The sequence below is a fragment of the Vipera ursinii genome (assembly GCF_947247035.1).
Source record: "Vipera ursinii genome assembly, chromosome: 2".
NCBI lineage: Eukaryota > Metazoa > Chordata > Lepidosauria > Squamata > Viperidae > Vipera > Vipera ursinii.
Genome location: NC_139513.1, coordinates 63176662 through 63194720, shown reverse-complemented (window position 1 = coordinate 63194720; position 18059 = coordinate 63176662). Strand labels below are relative to the sequence as shown.

The 18059-nt window shown below is 43.1% G+C and overlaps 1 protein-coding gene across 2 annotated transcripts in view; it reads right to left on the bottom strand.

Annotated features, from left to right (window-relative positions):
* The window catches only part of VGLL4 (vestigial like family member 4), a 103926-nt gene that overhangs the window by 32685 nt on the left and 53182 nt on the right, over positions 1 to 18059 (bottom strand). For both annotated transcript variants that reach the window (XM_083353291.1, XM_083353290.1), the window contains one exon: positions 14829 to 15018. In XM_083353291.1, coding sequence (XP_083209417.1) covers positions 14829 to 15018 — 190 coding nt within the window. The remainder of the gene's footprint in view (positions 1 to 14828; positions 15019 to 18059) is intronic.

The window sequence follows — 18059 nt, the reverse complement described above, 5'->3', positions numbered from 1 at the left end:
ATTGTTAAAGCCTATATACAGAATCTTCTCAGATTAATGGCTGCACATGGGTGAGGCTAGATAAGATTCAATGACATGGGGGTTGGACTTCATCCTCTTGTGTCCACATAAGATTCAAGGCTATTTCCTCATTTGACTCCTCCCCCTGGTTCAGCCAGTCTTTCTCCTATATTGGCAAATATCTAAATAATTGAAAAGAATATGTAACAGGAAAAGCAAAAAAGTATCTTGGATATTTTTTAATATTGGATCTACAGAAGAGATCTGTTAAAGTTCTGAAGGATTTTGTGAGAAGGGACAAAAAAAATGAAAGGAAAACAAGTTTTAGAATATTATCTGAAGAGATTAAAGATCAACATTGTTAAAAGTAAAATAAATGAATGTGAAGTGGGTTTATTTGATCAAGATTAAAACAGTTATGTTGCTATTTCTAGCAGGACTGAATGTAAGGATCTATATGTAGATAGGAAATGAGATATGGTATGAAGAGTTTTTTTAATATATATTTTAAGAGCAGGTGATTAGTTGTTAAAATTGATCACATTTGTTGTGGCAAAGAAGAAATCATCTTTAAATATTTCTTTTCTTCTGCCCACTCTCTTTCTCTCTATGTATGTGGATATATGTGTATATCTTTTTCCATCTATTTTCTACATTATATTTTTATTTTTGTAGTTTGTATTAACTTTTATCTGTTTAACTATGTTTAATAAATTATTATGTTTAAGAATTCTAATAAAATAAAAATAAACACATTTGTGATGCTCTAAAGCTCTTAGTAACCTTATTACGGATTGTTACAGACAGCATGATTTACTATGCATTTACTGACTTAAATACTATGCATAGTATAATCAGTGGAACAACCGGCCTCCAGAAGTTGTGAATGCTCCAACAATGGAAGTTTTTAAGAAAAGACTGGACAACCATTTGTCTGAAATGGTATAGGGTTTCCTGCCTGAGCAGGGGATTGGACTAGAAGACCTCCAAGGTGCCTTCCAACTCTATTATTATTATTATTATTATTATTATTATTATTATTATTATTATTATTATTATTATTATTGTTGTTGTTGTTGTTGTTGTTGTTGTTGTTGTTTGTTATTGTTGTTGTTTTGTATTTTTTCTTGTACACATGTATCTATTGTGTAATACATAAATGAATGGTATAAACATAAGGACTTGGACAGTTATTCTAAATATTGGAATTGAATAATTTGCTTTTAATTTCACCGCTGTATTAAAAGGCAAATCAGCAGATGTGTTCTATTACATTTACAGTATGTACTGAGAAGAGAGTAAATTATATAGATATCAAATCCAAGTGCCATTTTTCCAAGGGCCCTTTATTTTACCACTGTAGGATATGGTTAGCAACCTGATGCCTTCCAGATGTTTTGGACTTTGACCTCCATGAATGCCAGTCAGATTGGCAAACAGAAAAAAAAATTGAAGGAGCTGTCATCCAAAATGTGTATAGGAATCAGGTTACTTCACTAGCTATGAATAGGACTAGGGGATAAACAGGGTAGAAAGTATATATGCTATTCAATTCATTTAACGGTCAAGCAAAGTAATTGTATACACAATTCATTCATGAGATATAAACTCTTTTTTCTCCACAATCTCTACTAGAACAATGGAAAAGACAGTGCATATCTCTCTCTCTCTCTCTCTCTCTCTCTCTCTCTCTCTCTCTCTCTCTCTCTCACACACACACACACACACACACACACACACACACACCAACCATAGACTTGAAAATTCTCATGGACACATGTTCAGAATAAAACATTCCTAATTGAGTCATTAGTTAAGAACAGTTTAATTATCAAAACAGCAATTTTGAAATATATTCAAGATCAATCAAGTGAAAGGTATCTTCAGGTTTTTCTCATTAAGAAAATGCATTTTGCCAAATCTCCAGCTTTCAAACTGAGGCCAGAGGGAATTATATTTGTGAAGCCATGTGCTCAAACTGATCATGCTAAGGCCTCATAAGCTAATGAACATTTTATTCTCAAATAAAGTATTTAAACATACCGTATATACTTGAGTATAAGCCGACTCGAGTATAAGCCGAGACCCCCAATTTTACCCCCAAAAACTGGAAAAAGTTATTGACTCGAGTATAAGCCGAGGCTGAGAAATGCAGCAGCTGGAGGCTGGATCCCCCTGCTGAGATGAGAGAACGGGGTGGCAAGCCGCCGAGAGAATGGGGCGGTGGAGTGCTCCGCCGAGAGAATGGGGCGGCTTGCTGTTCTCTCGGTGCAGCACGGCAGAGGCTGGATCTCGCGAAAGAAGTCTCCGCTGAGCGAGAGAATGAGGCGTCTCGGCGCCCATTTTCTCGGTGAAGACTTCTTTCAGGGGATGCAGCTTCTGCTGCCCCTTTCTCTCAGCTGCCCAGTGGAACAGCTTGCCACCAGAAATCAAGAGTGCTCCATCACTGGAGGTTTTTAAGAAGAGACTGGACATTCACCTGTCTGAGATGGTATCGGTCAGTGGTGGCGAAACTTTTAGAGACCGAGTGCCCAAACCGCAAGCCAAAACCCACTTGTTTATCACAAAGTGCCAAGGCAGCATCGGCATTCTGGTGCCCTCGGGGGAGGGGACAGGGAGGCGCCTCTGAGTGCCGTCTCTGGCACGAAAAAAAAGGGGGAGCAAAAAATGGGCCACCGTACCGCAAGGCACAAAAACGCCAACCGCCGTGCCGCAGGGTGCAGATACAAGGCACCGCATCACGTGAGAACGGGGCTGGGCTAGTGAGTATCACGCAGGCACTAGCCCCGCCCCCTTTGCAGCATGTGCCTGCTCGTGGCCCCGTGCGCGCATGCACGCATGTAAAATGCTTCCCCCTCCCTTTTCTTCCAGTCCACCAACCAACAAGGACCTGCTGCTGGCAGCGGTGGTGGCGCACGTGCCAACAGAGAGGGCTCTGAGTGCCACCTCTGGCAGGCGTGCCATAGGTTCACCACCACTGGTATAGGTCCTCCTGCTTGAGCAAGGGGCTGGACTAGAAGACCTCCAAGGTCCCTTCCAGCTCTATTCTATTCTATTCTATTCTATTCTATTCTATTCTATTCTATTCTATTCTATTCTATTATTCTATTCTATTCTATTCTATTCTATTCTATTCTATTCTATTCTATTCTATTCCATTCACTTTCTATATTTCTATTCTATTCTATTCTATTCTATTCTATTCTATTCTATTCTATTCTATTCTATTCTATTCACTTTCTATATTTCTATTCTATTCTATTCTTATTACCATTCTCTATTCTATTCTATTCTATTCTATTCTATTCTATTCACTTTCTATATTTCTATTATATTCTATTCTTATTACCATTCTCTATTCTATTCTATTCTATTCTATTCTATTCTATTCTATTCACTTTCTATATTTCTATTCTATTCTATTCTATTCTATTCTATTCACTTTCTATATTTCTATTCTATTCTATTCTATTCCATTCACTTTCTATATTTCTATTCTATTCTATTCTATTCTATTCTATTCACTTTCTATATTTCTATTCTATTCTATTCCATTCACTTTCTATTCTATTCTATTCTATTCTATTCTATTCTATTCTATTCTATTCTATTCTATTCTATTCTATTCTATTCTATTCACTTTCTATATTTCTATTCTATTCTATTCTATTCTATTCACTTTCTATATTTCTATTCTATTCTATTCTATTCCATTCACTTTCTATATTTCTATTCTATTCTATTCTATTCTATTCTATTCTATTCTATTCTATTCTATTCTATTCTATTCACTTTCTATATTTCTATTCTATTCTATTCTATTCTGTTCTGTTCTGTTCTGTTCTGTTCTACGTTCTGTTCCAATCCATTCCATATTTTCTGTTCCATTCTGTTCCACTGTCAGAGCCCATCGGAGGCAACCCAGTCAGCCCAAACAGGAGTTACACTAAGGCTATGCAGCCTCTCCTCTCAACCTGAACCCCTCCTTACCTTTCCTTTTATCTGCATCCTATTTTTAACTGCCGGCTCTGCCCTGCCCTATTTTGTCCTTGAGCACTCGTGAGCTCATCAAGAACAGAAGGTAACCGTGGTTGGAAAGGCAGGGCAAGATCTGCAAGATCCCCATTTGCATTTGACTTTGCCATCCCATCTGGTTCGAGATAACACACCACACACACACACACACACACACACACACACACACACACAGAGAGAGAGAGAGAGAGAGAGAGAGAGAGAGAAAGAGAGAGAGAGAGAGAGAGAGAGAGAGAGAGAGAGAGAGAGAGAGACGCACACCTCAGCAAAAAAGAAAGAAAGAAAAAGAAGTATTAGAAGAGGCAGAGAGCCCCTGTGGGTAGGAGTGAGGATGGGGAGAAACAGCAAGAAGACCGGGTGGGGTGGGGTGGGTTAATCACTAAACCTTCCAGTGTTTAACCAAAGCAGCTTTTGCATTTGTCAAGCTCTGCTAGCAGGGCACTGGACGGGCCTGGCGGAGCTGCTGAAGGTGAACGGGAGAAGGTGAGTCTTCGCCGAGAAAATCTCAGCGCCCATTTTCTCGGCGAAGACTTCTTTCGGGGGATGCAGCTTCTGCCGCCCCTTTCTCTCAGCTGCCCAGCTAAGAGAAGGGGTGACAGAGGCTGGATCCTCCGAAACAAGTCTCCATGAGACGAGAGAACAAGGCATTGGAGCGCTCCGCGAAGTGTGGGGTGGGGAAGCTTGCCGCCCATTGTCTCAGCGACGAAGACTTCTTTCGGGGGATGCAGCTTCTGCCGCCCCTTTCTCTCAGCTGCCCAGCTAAGAGAAGGGGTGACAGAGGCTGGATCCTCCGAAACAAGTCTCCGCGAGACAAGAGAACAAGGCGTTGGAGCGCTCCGTGAAGTGTGGGGTGGGGAAGCTTGCCGCCCATTGTCTCAGCGACGAAGACTTCTTTTGGGGGATGCAGCTTCTGCCGCCCCTTTCTCTCAGCTGCCCAGCTAAGAGAAGGGGTGACAGAGGCTGGATCCTCCGAAACAAGTCTCCATGAGACGAGAGAACAAGGCATTGGAGCGCTCCGCGAAGTGTGGGGTGGGGAAGCTTGCCGCCCATTGTCTCAGCGACGAAGACTTCTTTCGGGGGATGCAGCTTCTGCCGCCCCTTTCTCTCAGCTGCCCAGCTAAGAGAAGGGGTGACAGAGGCTGGATCCTCCGAAACAAGTCTCCGTGAGACAAGAGAACAAGGCGTTGGAGCGCTCCGCGAAGTGTGGGGTGGGGAAGCTTGCCGCCCATTCTCTCAGCGACGAAGACTTCTTTCGGGGGATGCAGCTTCTGCCGCCCCTTTCTCTCAGCTGCCCAGCTAAGAGAAGGGGTGACAGAGGCTGGATCCTCCGAAACAAGTCTCCATGAGACAAGAGAACAAGGCGTTGGAGCGCTCCGTGAAGTGTGGGGTGGGGAAGCTTGCCGCCCATTCTCTCAGCGACGAAGACTTCTTTCGGGGGATGCAGCTTCTGCCGCCCCTTTCTCTCAGCTGCCCAGCTAAGAGAAGGGGTGACAGAGGCTGGATCCTCCGAAACAAGTCTCCGTGAGACGAGAGAACAAGGCGTTGGAGCGCTCCGCGAAGTGTGGGGTGGGGAAGCTTGCCGCCCATTCTCTCAGCGACGAAGACTTCTTTCGGGGGATGCAGCTTCTGCCGCCCCTTTCTCTCAGCTGCCCAGCTAAGAGAAGGGGTGACAGAGGCTGGATCCTCCGAAACAAGTCTCCGTGAGACGAGAGAACAAGGCGTTGAAGCGCTCCGCGAAGTGTGGGATGGGGAAGCTTGCCGCCCATTCTCTCAGCGACGAAGACTTCTTTCGGGGGATGCAGCTTCTGCCGCCCCTTTCTCTCAGCTGCCCAGCTAAGAGAAGGGGTGACAGAGGCTGGATCCTCCGAAACAAGTCTCCGTGAGACAAGAGAACAAGGCGTTGGAGCGCTCCGCGAAGTGTGGGGTGGGGAAGCGTGCCGCCCATTCTCTCAGCGACGAAGACTTCTTTCGGGGGATGCAGCTTCTGCCGCCCCTTTCTCTCAGCTGCCCAGCTAAGAGAAGGGGTGACAGAGGCTGGATCCTCCGAAACAAGTCTCCATGAGACGAGAGAACAAGGCATTGGAGCGCTCCGCGAAGTGTGGGGTGGGGAAGCTTGCCGCCCATTCTCTCAGCGACGAAGACTTCTTTCGGGGGATGCAGCTTCTGCCGCCCCTTTCTCTCAGCTGCCCAGCTAAGAGAAGGGGTGACAGAGGCTGGATCCTCCGAAACAAGTCTCCGTGAGACGAGAGAACAAGGCGTTGGAGCGCTCCGCGAAGTGTGGGGTGGGGAAGCTTGCCGCCCATTGTCTCAGCGACGAAGACTTCTTTCGGGGGATGCAGCTTCTGCCACCCCTTTCTCTCAGCTGCCCAGCTAAGAGAAGGGGTGACAGAGGCTGGATCCTCCGAAACAAGTCTCCATGAGACGAGAGAACAAGGCGTTGGAGCGCTCCGCGAAGTGTGGGGTGGGGAAGCTTGCCGCCCATTCTCTCAGCGACGAAGACTTCTTTCGGGGGATGCAGCTTCTGCCGCCCCTTTCTCTCAGCTGCCCAGCTAAGAGAAGGGGTGACAGAGGCTGGATCCTCCGAAACAAGTCTCCGTGAGACGAGAGAACAAGGCGTTGAAGCGCTCTGCGAAGTGTGGGGTGGGGAAGCTTGCCGCCCATTCTCTCAGCGACGAAGACTTCTTTCGGGGGATGCAGCTTCTGCCGCCCCTTTCTCTCAGCTGCCCAGCTAAGAGAAGGGGTGACAGAGGCTGGATCCTCCGAAACAAGTCTCCGTGAGACAAGAGAACAAGGCGTTGGAGCGCTCCGCGAAGTGTGGGGTGGGGAAGCTTGCCGCCCATTCTCTCAGCGACGAAGACTTCTTTCGGGGGATGCAGCTTCTGCCGCCCCTTTCTCTCAGCTGCCCAGCTAAGAGAAGGGGTGACAGAGGCTGGATCCTCCGAAACAAGTCTCCGTGAGACAAGAGAACAAGGCGTTGGAGCGCTCCGCGAAGTGTGGGGTGGGGAAGCTTGCCGCCCATTCTCTCAGCGACGAAGACTTCTTTCGGGGGATGCAGCTTCTGCCGCCCCTTTCTCTCAGCTGCCCAGCTAAGAGAAGGGGTGACAGAGGCTGGATCCTCCGAAACAAGTCTCCATGAGACGAGAGAACAAGGCATTGGAGCGCTCCGCGAAGTGTGGGGTGGGGAAGCTTGCCGCCCATTCTCTCAGCGACGAAGACTTCTTTCGGGGGATGCAGCTTCTGCCGCCCCTTTCTCTCAGCTGCCCAGCTAAGAGAAGGGGTGACAGAGGCTGGATCCTCCGAAACAAGTCTCCGTGAGACGAGAGAACAAGGCGTTGGAGCGCTCCGCGAAGTGTGGGGTGGGGAAGCTTGCCGCCCATTCTCTCAGCGACGAAGACTTCTTTCGGGGGATGCAGCTTCTGCCACCCCTTTCTCTCAGCTGCCCAGCTAAGAGAAGGGGTGACAGAGGCTGGATCCTCCGAAACAAGTCTCCATGAGACGAGAGAACAAGGCGTTGGAGCGCTCCGCGAAGTGTGGGGTGGGGAAGCTTGCCGCCCATTCTCTCAGCGACGAAGACTTCTTTCGGGGGATGCAGCTTCTGCCGCCCCTTTCTCTCAGCTGCCCAGCTAAGAGAAGGGGTGACAGAGGCTGGATCCTCCGAAACAAGTCTCCGTGAGACGAGAGAACAAGGCGTTGAAGCGCTCTGCGAAGTGTGGGGTGGGGAAGCTTGCCGCCCATTCTCTCAGCGACGAAGACTTCTTTCGGGGGATGCAGCTTCTGCCGCCCCTTTCTCTCAGCTGCCCAGCTAAGAGAAGGGGTGACAGAGGCTGGATCCTCCGAAACAAGTCTCCGTGAGACAAGAGAACAAGGCGTTGGAGCGCTCCGCGAAGTGTGGGGTGGGGAAGCTTGCCGCCCATTCTCTCAGCGACGAAGACTTCTTTCGGGGGATGCAGCTTCTGCCGCCCCTTTCTCTCAGCTGCCCAGCTAAGAGAAGGGGTGACAGAGGCTGGATCCTCCGAAACAAGTCTCCATGAGACGAGAGAACAAGGCATTGGAGCGCTCCGCGAAGTGTGGGGTGGGGAAGCTTGCCGCCCATTCTCTCAGCGACGAAGACTTCTTTCGGGGGATGCAGCTTCTGCCGCCCCTTTCTCTCAGCTGCCCAGCTAAGAGAAGGGGTGACAGAGGCTGGATCCTCCGAAACAAGTCTCCGTGAGACGAGAGAACAAGGCGTTGGAGCGCTCCGCGAAGTGTGGGGTGGGGAAGCTTGCCGCCCATTCTCTCAGCAACGAAGACTTCTTTCGGGGGATGCAGCTTCTGCCACCCCTTTCTCTCAGCTGCCCAGCTAAGAGAAGGGGTGACAGAGGCTGGATCCTCCGAAACAAGTCTCCATGAGACGAGAGAACAAGGCGTTGGAGCGCTCCGCGAAGTGTGGGGTGGGGAAGCTTGCCGCCCATTCTCTCAGCGACGAAGACTTCTTTCGGGGGATGCAGCTTCTGCCGCCCCTTTCTCTCAGCTGCCCAGCTAAGAGAAGGGGTGACAGAGGCTGGATCCTCCGAAACAAGTCTCCGTGAGACGAGAGAACAAGGCGTTGGAGCGCTCCGCGAAGTGTGGGGTGGGGAAGCTTGCCGCCCATTCTCTCAGCGACGAAGACTTCTTTCGGGGGATGCAGCTTCTGCCGCCCCTTTCTCTCAGCTGCCCAGCTAAGAGAAGGGGTGACAGAGGCTGGATCCTCCGAAACAAGTCTCCGTGAGACAAGAGAACAAGGCGTTGGAGCGCTCCGCGAAGTGTGGGGTGGGGAAGCTTGCCGCCCATTCTCTCAGCGACGAAGACTTCTTTCAGGGGATGCAGCTTCTGCTGCCCCTTTCTCTCAGCTGCCCAGCTAAGAGAAGGGGTGACAGAGGCTGGATCCTCCGAAACAAGTCTCCGTGAGACGAGAGAACAAGGCGTTGGAGCGCTCCGCGAAGTGTGGGGTGGGGAAGCTTGCCGCCCATTCTCTCAGCGACGAAGACTTCTTTCGGGGGATGCAGCTTCTGCCGCCCCTTTCTCTCAGCTGCCCAGCTAAGAGAAGGGGTGACAGAGGCTGGATCCTCCGAAACAAGTCTCCGTGAGACAAGAGAACAAGGCGTTGGAGCGCTCCGCGAAGTGTGGGGTGGGGAAGCTTGCCGCCCATTCTCTCAGCGACGAAGACTTCTTTCGGGGGATGCAGCTTCTGCTGCCCCTTTCTCTCAGCTGCCCAGCTGAGAGAAGGGGGTGACAGAGGCTGGATCCCCCGAAACAAGTCTTCGCCGAGAAAATGGGTGGCAAGCTTCCACCGCCCCATTCTCTTAGCGGAGGCTTGCAGAGGTGGCGGCGGAGCTGCGCGCGCAGCTCTCCAAACCGCCGCAGCCCGTTTGGAGAGCTGCTGCCTTCGTCCATGTTTGATGAAAGCAGCAGCTCTCCAAACGGGGGTAGAAGTTCTTTTTTGTTGTTGTTGTTGACTGGAGTATAAGCCGAAGTGGAGTTTTTCAGCCCAAAAAGTGGGCTGAAAAATTCGGCTTATACTCAAGTATATACGGTATGCTTAACATTTCCATGATTAAAGAAATTATGATTTCCTGACAGGTAGAATTTTTTTAAATGGTGTAATGTCCAGATTAAGTCTCTATATTGTGTCCAATGCATCATACTGAAACCAGGCCTCATGAAAATGTAGCCTATGATTCCTTCTGTCTTCATAAATGCAAATTTTGAAGGTTTATATTTCATTTTCTTAACAGTCTTGATGAAAAAGAGCACTCAGCCTTGTACTGCAAGAGAGTACGAGTCTGGTTGCAAAAGGTATGTACGTCTTTGCTTCCAGTTAATAGAATTTGGAGTTTTGCAGCCTATAGCCCTAATAATAAAAACAATCTCATAACAGCAGACTTGTAAGTCAGTTCTACTCAAGTAACCAGAACTACACATTTAAACACATAAAACTACAAAACAATACTTGATTTTGTCACTTTACTAAACTACTGTCTTATGTTCATTACCTTAACAGCATCCCAAGAGCCTTGTTCAGAGTACAGCAATTCCAAATTTCCCACTATCCTTTGTAGTACAGTATAACATCAGGGAAACTATGTCATGATCCATTTATGTCAGAAAATATGGGAGTTATAAGTCAGATCATTGCTAAATCTTCTCCACAAAAAAATATCCAAGGAATTGCTATAACAGTTTCACACACATTAAAATCTTGGTACTAATACAAAGGATTCAGAATGTTTTACGATAAAATTACATAGATATCTAGATTCTGCTTTGACACAATCATTATGATTAATAAATCTCAATACTTATAATTAGTAGCTAATAATTTTCTATGGCAAACCACTTGGAGTCTTAGAAGTCAAAGTAGATAAATTCATATGAATACATAAAAACATACAAACAATATAATCCAATAAAATAAAATAAAAAGTTCCTATTTAAAAGTTCTACAAAAATGAAGTAATAGTTACCATTACATTTGCTGTTGTTCTTTTTTTGTATATTTCTTAATCAAAAATAACCTGAAGAAAAATTATAAAGCTCAGCACAGAAGACTTTTAAGGCAGAAATTATGCCTACTGTGAAAAGGCTGAGGTCAGCTATTAAGAGCTCCCTTGAAGGATAAAGGGAGCCTTGTTTTCAGCTAAACTATGAAAAGGAGAAAATACCTATGATCTAACAAATGAAAAATGCATACAATATAAGTCAGGCCAGAGACTTCAGTTTAAACTTTAAGGGGCAACACATAATTAGCATTCCACTGGCACAGCAATATCCAGATACTTTCAATCTAAAATAAACTGGACCAGATGTATAAAACTGCAAAGACATCCTGCAATTAAATAGGGTAGTTGGTATGGTTTCTTCATTTTTCACTTGATAAACATTTCCACAGGGCATAACTACCAACCAAAAAGAAGAATATTACAAAAGTTGGGAAAATATAATAGGAAATCAAAATTTTATTATGGATCCTGGAGAGCAAGTTAAATTAACCATAATATCAGTAGGTATTATAAGGTTTTTCAGGTATTTTGAACATACAGTATAGGTAGACCTCAGATTACAAGCATAATGGAGTCTGCCCATTACGGTCATAACCCAGGAAGATGTTAAATGAATCACTTTAAGTGAACGAGCCTCCATCCCTGCTCTCCCCCAGGCATTTGTTAATTGAATGCACAGATTGTTAATAGCAAAGCAATAGCACTGTGCTTTGCAGCCCTCTCTAAGCGGTTTACAGAGTCAGCATATTGCCCCCAACAATCTGGGTCCTCATTTTACTGATCTCGGAAGGATGGAAGGATGGGTCAATCTTGAACCTTCCTTGAGGAGTCCAGAATTGAACTGCTGGAGTGAGCAGTGAGCTAGCCTGCGGTACAGCATTTTAACCTCTGTGCCACCCCTGTGCATATTGGGTATCTCAGGGATGGGAAAGATTATGGGGGGGGGCTAGTGCAAGAAGAACAGGCTGGGCAATGTGGCAAAAAAGGAGACGCGTGCTTAAGGATGCACAAGCACACACACATACACTTCACCTTTTCACAAAAGTGCTTTTGCGAATGGAAGAAGCGTGCATAAGGAAGTGCGCACACACACACGCTTCTCCTCTTCGCAAAGGTGTTTTTGTGAAGAGGAAAGAAGCCTGTAGGAAGGAGAGGTTTGCCATTTCTACATGCCTTCCCTCCCCCACCATTAACTTAACTAGTGTAAGTGGAGCTAATGGTGGGAGGAAGGAAGGATAGTATCTAGCAACAAAAGGAAAACAGCTTCGCCAGTGCCTGAGAATAAGATGGATGCTTTTCTGCCATGTGACCCAGCTTGTTCTTTTCTAACCCAACACCTTGAGCTCTAGAGATCAATGGGGAGAAGCCCAGTGCCTGTGGGGACCTTGCAGGGCAGGAATGGGGGGGGGAATAGGTAAGGGGCATGTTGTACCATCTTTGCAATCAGTTGTAAGGGTGAACAACTGCCATTTTGCTGCAACACATGTAACTTTGGGACCATGTTTTTTGGGGGGGTCATAACTTTGTACTGTTGCTAAGTGAATTAACACAACTCGAGTATTACTTGTATTAACATAATAATTTATCTTCAGTCTGTAAGACCTGATATTTTAGAAAGCTCATTTAAATTTTCCAGCTTGCTTTTTTGAAGGAGAGTATGGATAGTAGGCTACACAACAAATGAAAATAAACTGAAAAGTCTACAGTAATATTCTCTGACCTGGTGCCCTTCAGATATGTCCACAGTTACTAAGAATTTGGGGAACTAACATCCAACCAATATACTAGTGGCACATCAGATCAGGGAAGACTTAAACTCCAGAGGAATGTGTGATCATTATTTGGAAAACCCATTTATTCTCTTTCCACTGAAAATAAAATGTGGAAACTAAATGAATTATCTTAGATAATTTATATTTTCCGCGAGTGGTCACAAAGAAACTGCCAGTTACTCTTATCACTTCAGGTGACAAACTTGCATTAACAGCTAACATCATAAATTAATTTAGCTAATATCAAAGGATAAATATTGTACTACATATTTGAGAGTTGCCTGACTACCAATAGGATAGCCTGATTCTGAATTTGTTCAATACAGCCAATCTTAGATTATGGGGGGGGGGGGGAACAACTTTTACTTTATTTATTTTTTCTCCTTCAAGAAAAAAATCAGGTAATATATGCAAAGAAGCAAATAGCTTCCTCTTCTTGTTCCAATAACTTTTGCAAATAGAACTCTGAAGCATTTTTAATAAATTAAATATAAAATATTCATCTCTAAAGAGATTAGAAAATAAACAATAAATAACTTGTCCGATGTAAAATTTCATATAATGGGCCCAAACAAAAATAATACTCTCCAATTCATCTGTAATTTGCAATTCTCTTAAATCATGCCAGCATAGCTTTTTTTCATTTCCTACAAATACAATACAAAGAGCATAACAATATTAATCAAAGCCAAAATGTATCAGGGTGTTGCCAAGCATAATACTGTTACATATAATTTTTTTGTACATTTGATATGATCTCTTAATTTTTTACCTTCCTTCCTATGTTTAAAAGTACTCTGCCAAAAGCCATACAAAAAGATAAAAATAATAATACTACAATCACTTTTGCAATTGCTATAAAACAGGCATGTCAAACTGCCAGCGGGATGCGTCATACCCAAACCATGGCCACCCCATTGCCGGCAATGGGGAAAAAGTCGCGATATGTCATGTGATGTCACGTGACATCACAAGTTTGACATGCCTGCTATACAACTTGATTTTTTTTAAAAAAATCTGAATATTAATGAAATATTCATGAAAATGTCATACACATTTCTTTGAGTGGAATTCAATTTCATAGCTTCAACACAAATAAATTTGAAAGATACCATGCAATTTTAGCTTATCAAATTCCATGTGTGTGTATTAAATGACACATTCTGCATAACTTTTTAATGTTATTTTTATACTTTTATTAATTTCAAAGTCATCAAATTCTACCATAGTGCAACTATATCTAAATTTTCCTATATAAAATCATGTGGCAGTTGAAAGGAACAATACTTTTTCTTTTCTCCTAAGGACCACAAATTAAGCAACAACGTTTAAGCAATTAAGTGATAGCGTATAAAATAGGAAAAGTGGGGGGGAGAGACTTTTCACTGTCTGTGAGTTTGTATTCTTTGAAATACTGAGGCTTTCATTAGTCACGCATTCCAAGCTTGCAGTCTGCAGGCTTCTGACTAAGGCTCCTGTGATTTATTTGAGGAGAAATACTCTGTCTACATCTTATGAGTGAACACAACAATCCCCAAGCTGAGCGGAATGTAAGGAATGCAGAGTGCTTGTCAGGCTGAGGCAGCCAGGAAAACACATAGTTATCAAGTTGGCTTGGCTGAAATACTCCAATCACTTCCTCTAGTAAGGGATTAAAGGAATCCTCTCAGCTTCTTCTTCAGGCCAGTTGCATTTCTGTGCCCTGGAAGGAAAATAATCTTTTTCTTTTCCAGAAAACAGTACAAAATGCTGCTGGCATGTAAAGAATGGAAGCATGCAGCAAACTATCTTTATGAAACCAGCTGTTGATGTACAGCTTGCCCAGCAGCTGTTTTTAAGTTTCTTGGCCTGTGTCTGTATACGCATGTGCATACACCCACACCCGCACATCTTTCTTCTCTCAGAGTGGTAAGACTTAACACATGTGGAACAAAGAGAAGTAGTATTTTAAAACCTAGCTAAGCATTTTCTAGCAGCAGGAATAAGTAGAATTAATGCTGTGGATGGAAAGGGTGGACAGAATTTATGCTTTGTTGAAGGATGAAATTAGGAGGCCTCCTGCAAGATATTTTGAAGGTTTTGGTTTTCAACCTAGCGTATAAGCCTGAACTAAAAGCAATTATAAGACTGTATCAGAAAAACACAGCCACTCTTCAGTCTAACGTTTAAAGTATAATGCAATGGAAGAATTAGAACGTTACAGCCCTGCTACACTTAACTAAATTCTCATGTCAACATTTTTGTGTCCTCACTCATTCATTATCATCCAACATAAGGAAACTGAATGTTTCCTACCTATCTGAGAACAACATAATGTGCAACCTCAATTTTGGAAGGCAACTAATATTTCAGGTGGATGCAACTAAACAAAGTGATTCATGCTGGACTGCCACTTTTCAAAAAAAGAAAAGAAAAGGTAATATTTGAACAAGCTTTGAATACATTGCTTTCTGACTAATTTAATGAGAGTAGCAGAAATGAAACAGATAAACTAGAAACTTACAGATGAGGACTGAACAATCGACTCATTTTAGGTATATGTTCCTTTTCACAGTCTAGATCATCATCTCCTTGGTCCATGCTGAACCTCCTTTTGCAAGGGCTGATTGGGGGCGGCCCGGTCCTGTGGTTGCTTGCAGCAGCAGATATGGGGAGAGACTGTATCCTGGGCTCTCCTCGTAGTGCAGCTTCACCTAGAGAAAAAGCAAAGATAGAATGGATGGAACGAAAAACAGGAACATCAAGAGGGCCCCCTGTGACATCATCACCTTCCTTAAGGTGGTTTCTTTTCTTTTTTTCTTAAAACGCTTTAGATTTGTCAGTCTTTTAAAAGAATAGTTATATGCTAATTATTCTTTTTTTTAAATTAAAGCAAGATAATTATAAATCTATATAGGTAGCCCTTCGACTTACAACCAGTCATTTAGTGACTGAAATTATAACAGCGCTGAAAAAAAATGACTTACGACCATTTATCATACTTAGAACTTACGTGGTCGCATGATTGAAATTCGGACTCTTGGCAACTTGCAAAATTATGACAGTTGGAGTGTCCCGGGGTCACGTGATCCACTTTTGCGACCTTCTGACAAGCAGAGTCAATGGAGAAGCCAGATTCACTTAACGATTGTGTTACTAACTTATCAACTGCAGTGATTCACTTAACGACTGTGGCAAGAAAGAACACAAAATGGGGCAAAACTCACTTAACAACTGTCTTGCTTAGCAACAGAAATTTAGAGCTCAGTTGTGCTTGTAAGTTGAAGACTACCTGTAATTTGCTAACATTTAGTTTCTGAAATACACCTATTTGGGGGGGGAAACAGCAGAGATTATAGTTATAAATACATTTTACAATTAGTATATTCATTTAAAATCAAAACAATCAATTACAGGTGGTCCTCATTTAGTGATCACAATTAGTACTGGCAACTCTGTCACTAAGTGTTAACCTCATGACCATGATGGATTTACAACTTCACTTCCGCTGCAGTCATTAAGAGAGATATCACAGGGACACAATTTCATTGCTGGCTCTTTGATTTTTTCTTGTCGGAAGCCAGCTGTGAAATGTGCAAAGGGCAATTACGTGACTGCGTGATACTGATTGATCATAAATGCCCACATCATAACTTTGAATGGTAATTAAGTACCTTATTATACTTTTAGTTTAAAATAGCAGAAAATCACTTTACTTCACCTTCCTTCCCGATTCACACATAGGTGACTCTGGGAGGATTACAACATTTATGAGTGTCACAACCAGTTCAATTCATATAGCCTAATAAGCTAAAACCAAACTATATTCTGGTGCAAAGTACAGTGCCTTATTTCAAACATGAAATACTGCCATTTTTCTTCTTTCATTATGTCCAAAATATAATTACCAAGAACTGGACCAGCAGCACACATACCTGAGCAAAAGCAATTCCACAATTTTATATACTGTTCAACGCACAGCTCACATATAAAAAGAGCCCTGTTTTAATAAGCTCAACAAACCCAATTTTGTTGTGAAAGAAACCACTCAGAACTAATCTCCACTATGTTTACCAGTAAAAATAAACATTTGCCAATTTAGCAAAAAAGATATAAACTAGCAAATACACTGTGGTCTATAAACATGCCACAAGTAATGGCTTCTATTCAAGACTCTGGCACCAAAACTAAATAGTAACTTTCCACTTTCTACCTAAAAGTTAAAAGAAAAATGGTGGGCTCCACGGCAAACAAGTTTCCCATCTGAACATCCTGCTCTGTTCATACCCAAGTTATTATTAACTTTGATATTTCTCTCCCACTTTCCTGTTTTATCCCATCCCAACACCAAATGTTAATAAATGCTTGTCAGGCAACTACTTGTTACTATAAAGAAGGCAAAATAGTGTAGAAAACAGTGTAATGTGTTTACTTGGATTCTACCATTTATATCAAGAGTTGACTATGCGGCAACTCATATATGTGATGATATCTGCAACACAGCCAAGTGGTATCCACAAGTCCTAAAATGCCTTTAAAAACTGTCAAAATCTCACAAAATATCTTTAAGATATTCAAAAACAGTATTCCTGCTGCTGAATGCTATAAGAGCAATATATGATAGCATCCATATCAATGAATGGAACCTTACTAGATGGTTCAACACTGACCAGAGTGTATGATATGGACGGACAGTTAGAGATGACTATAAGATATTTATTTACTTTATTTATTTATATCCTGTCTTTATTATTTTTACGAACTCAAGGAGGCAAACTTATCCAACACATATCTTCCTAGTCCTCTTTTTCTCACAAAACAAACCCGTGAGGCAGGTTGGGCTGAGAGAGTGTGACTGGAGGCCTGAAGTGACATAAGTGGTAGGTGGTTTTGGGAATGAATATATGTGCACTTTTGTAAAAAGATTTTTGCATCATGTTATTGGCTAAGAAGCCAAATGATTTGCAGTAGACTGTCTGAAGCGATAAAGAAGCTGGATTTTAAAATTAAGGAAATTCTAGGAACAAATCCACACCTCTTAATGTGCCAAGCTTGAAAAAAACAACAGTCCTAGATTGTATATGCTTTTAAATAAAGAGCCATACCCCAGTTTTCCAAATTTACTACCAGATTTGTTTATGACACAGAGAGTATTTATCCTCAGAATACTTCTCTTTGTTTCAGCAAGCAACTGGGCAGGGACACAGACTATCTCTCAAATACCTGTGCTTATAGCTCTACTCATCAACTTTCCTCCCAAAGATCTGGAATGTTAGATAACATGATGAAATACAAACAAAACACAAGAGATAATGTAACGAATTGTTTGTCTATCATAATATTACATCAGTGCAACCGTATAGCTACAAATGCGCAGAATATAAAGCTCCACAGTTTAGATTTAATCATTTCTAACAAGCAGAGTTAAACTTCTTCATCTATGCGACAATACAGATCTACCTATTTGCTCAGGATTTTATGAATATACTTAACAGCTAGTCTGTAAGTGCTTGAGAGGTCATTTTCCCTTTCACAAGTTAAAGTGCATCTACATTTGTATTTTTCCCCCTTAAATCAATCAATACTTTCCTTTCTTGAACCATAATTTGTAGTAACATACTCTAAAAAGGCAGTTGAAAAACCTTTGAATGTTGCCATAATTGCTTTCTGTATTTAAAAGGTGCTTTCAGATGAGGTTTTTATTCTGCAAACACTGTGCCTAACTCATGAAATTTTACTGGTGATCCAGAAGGCT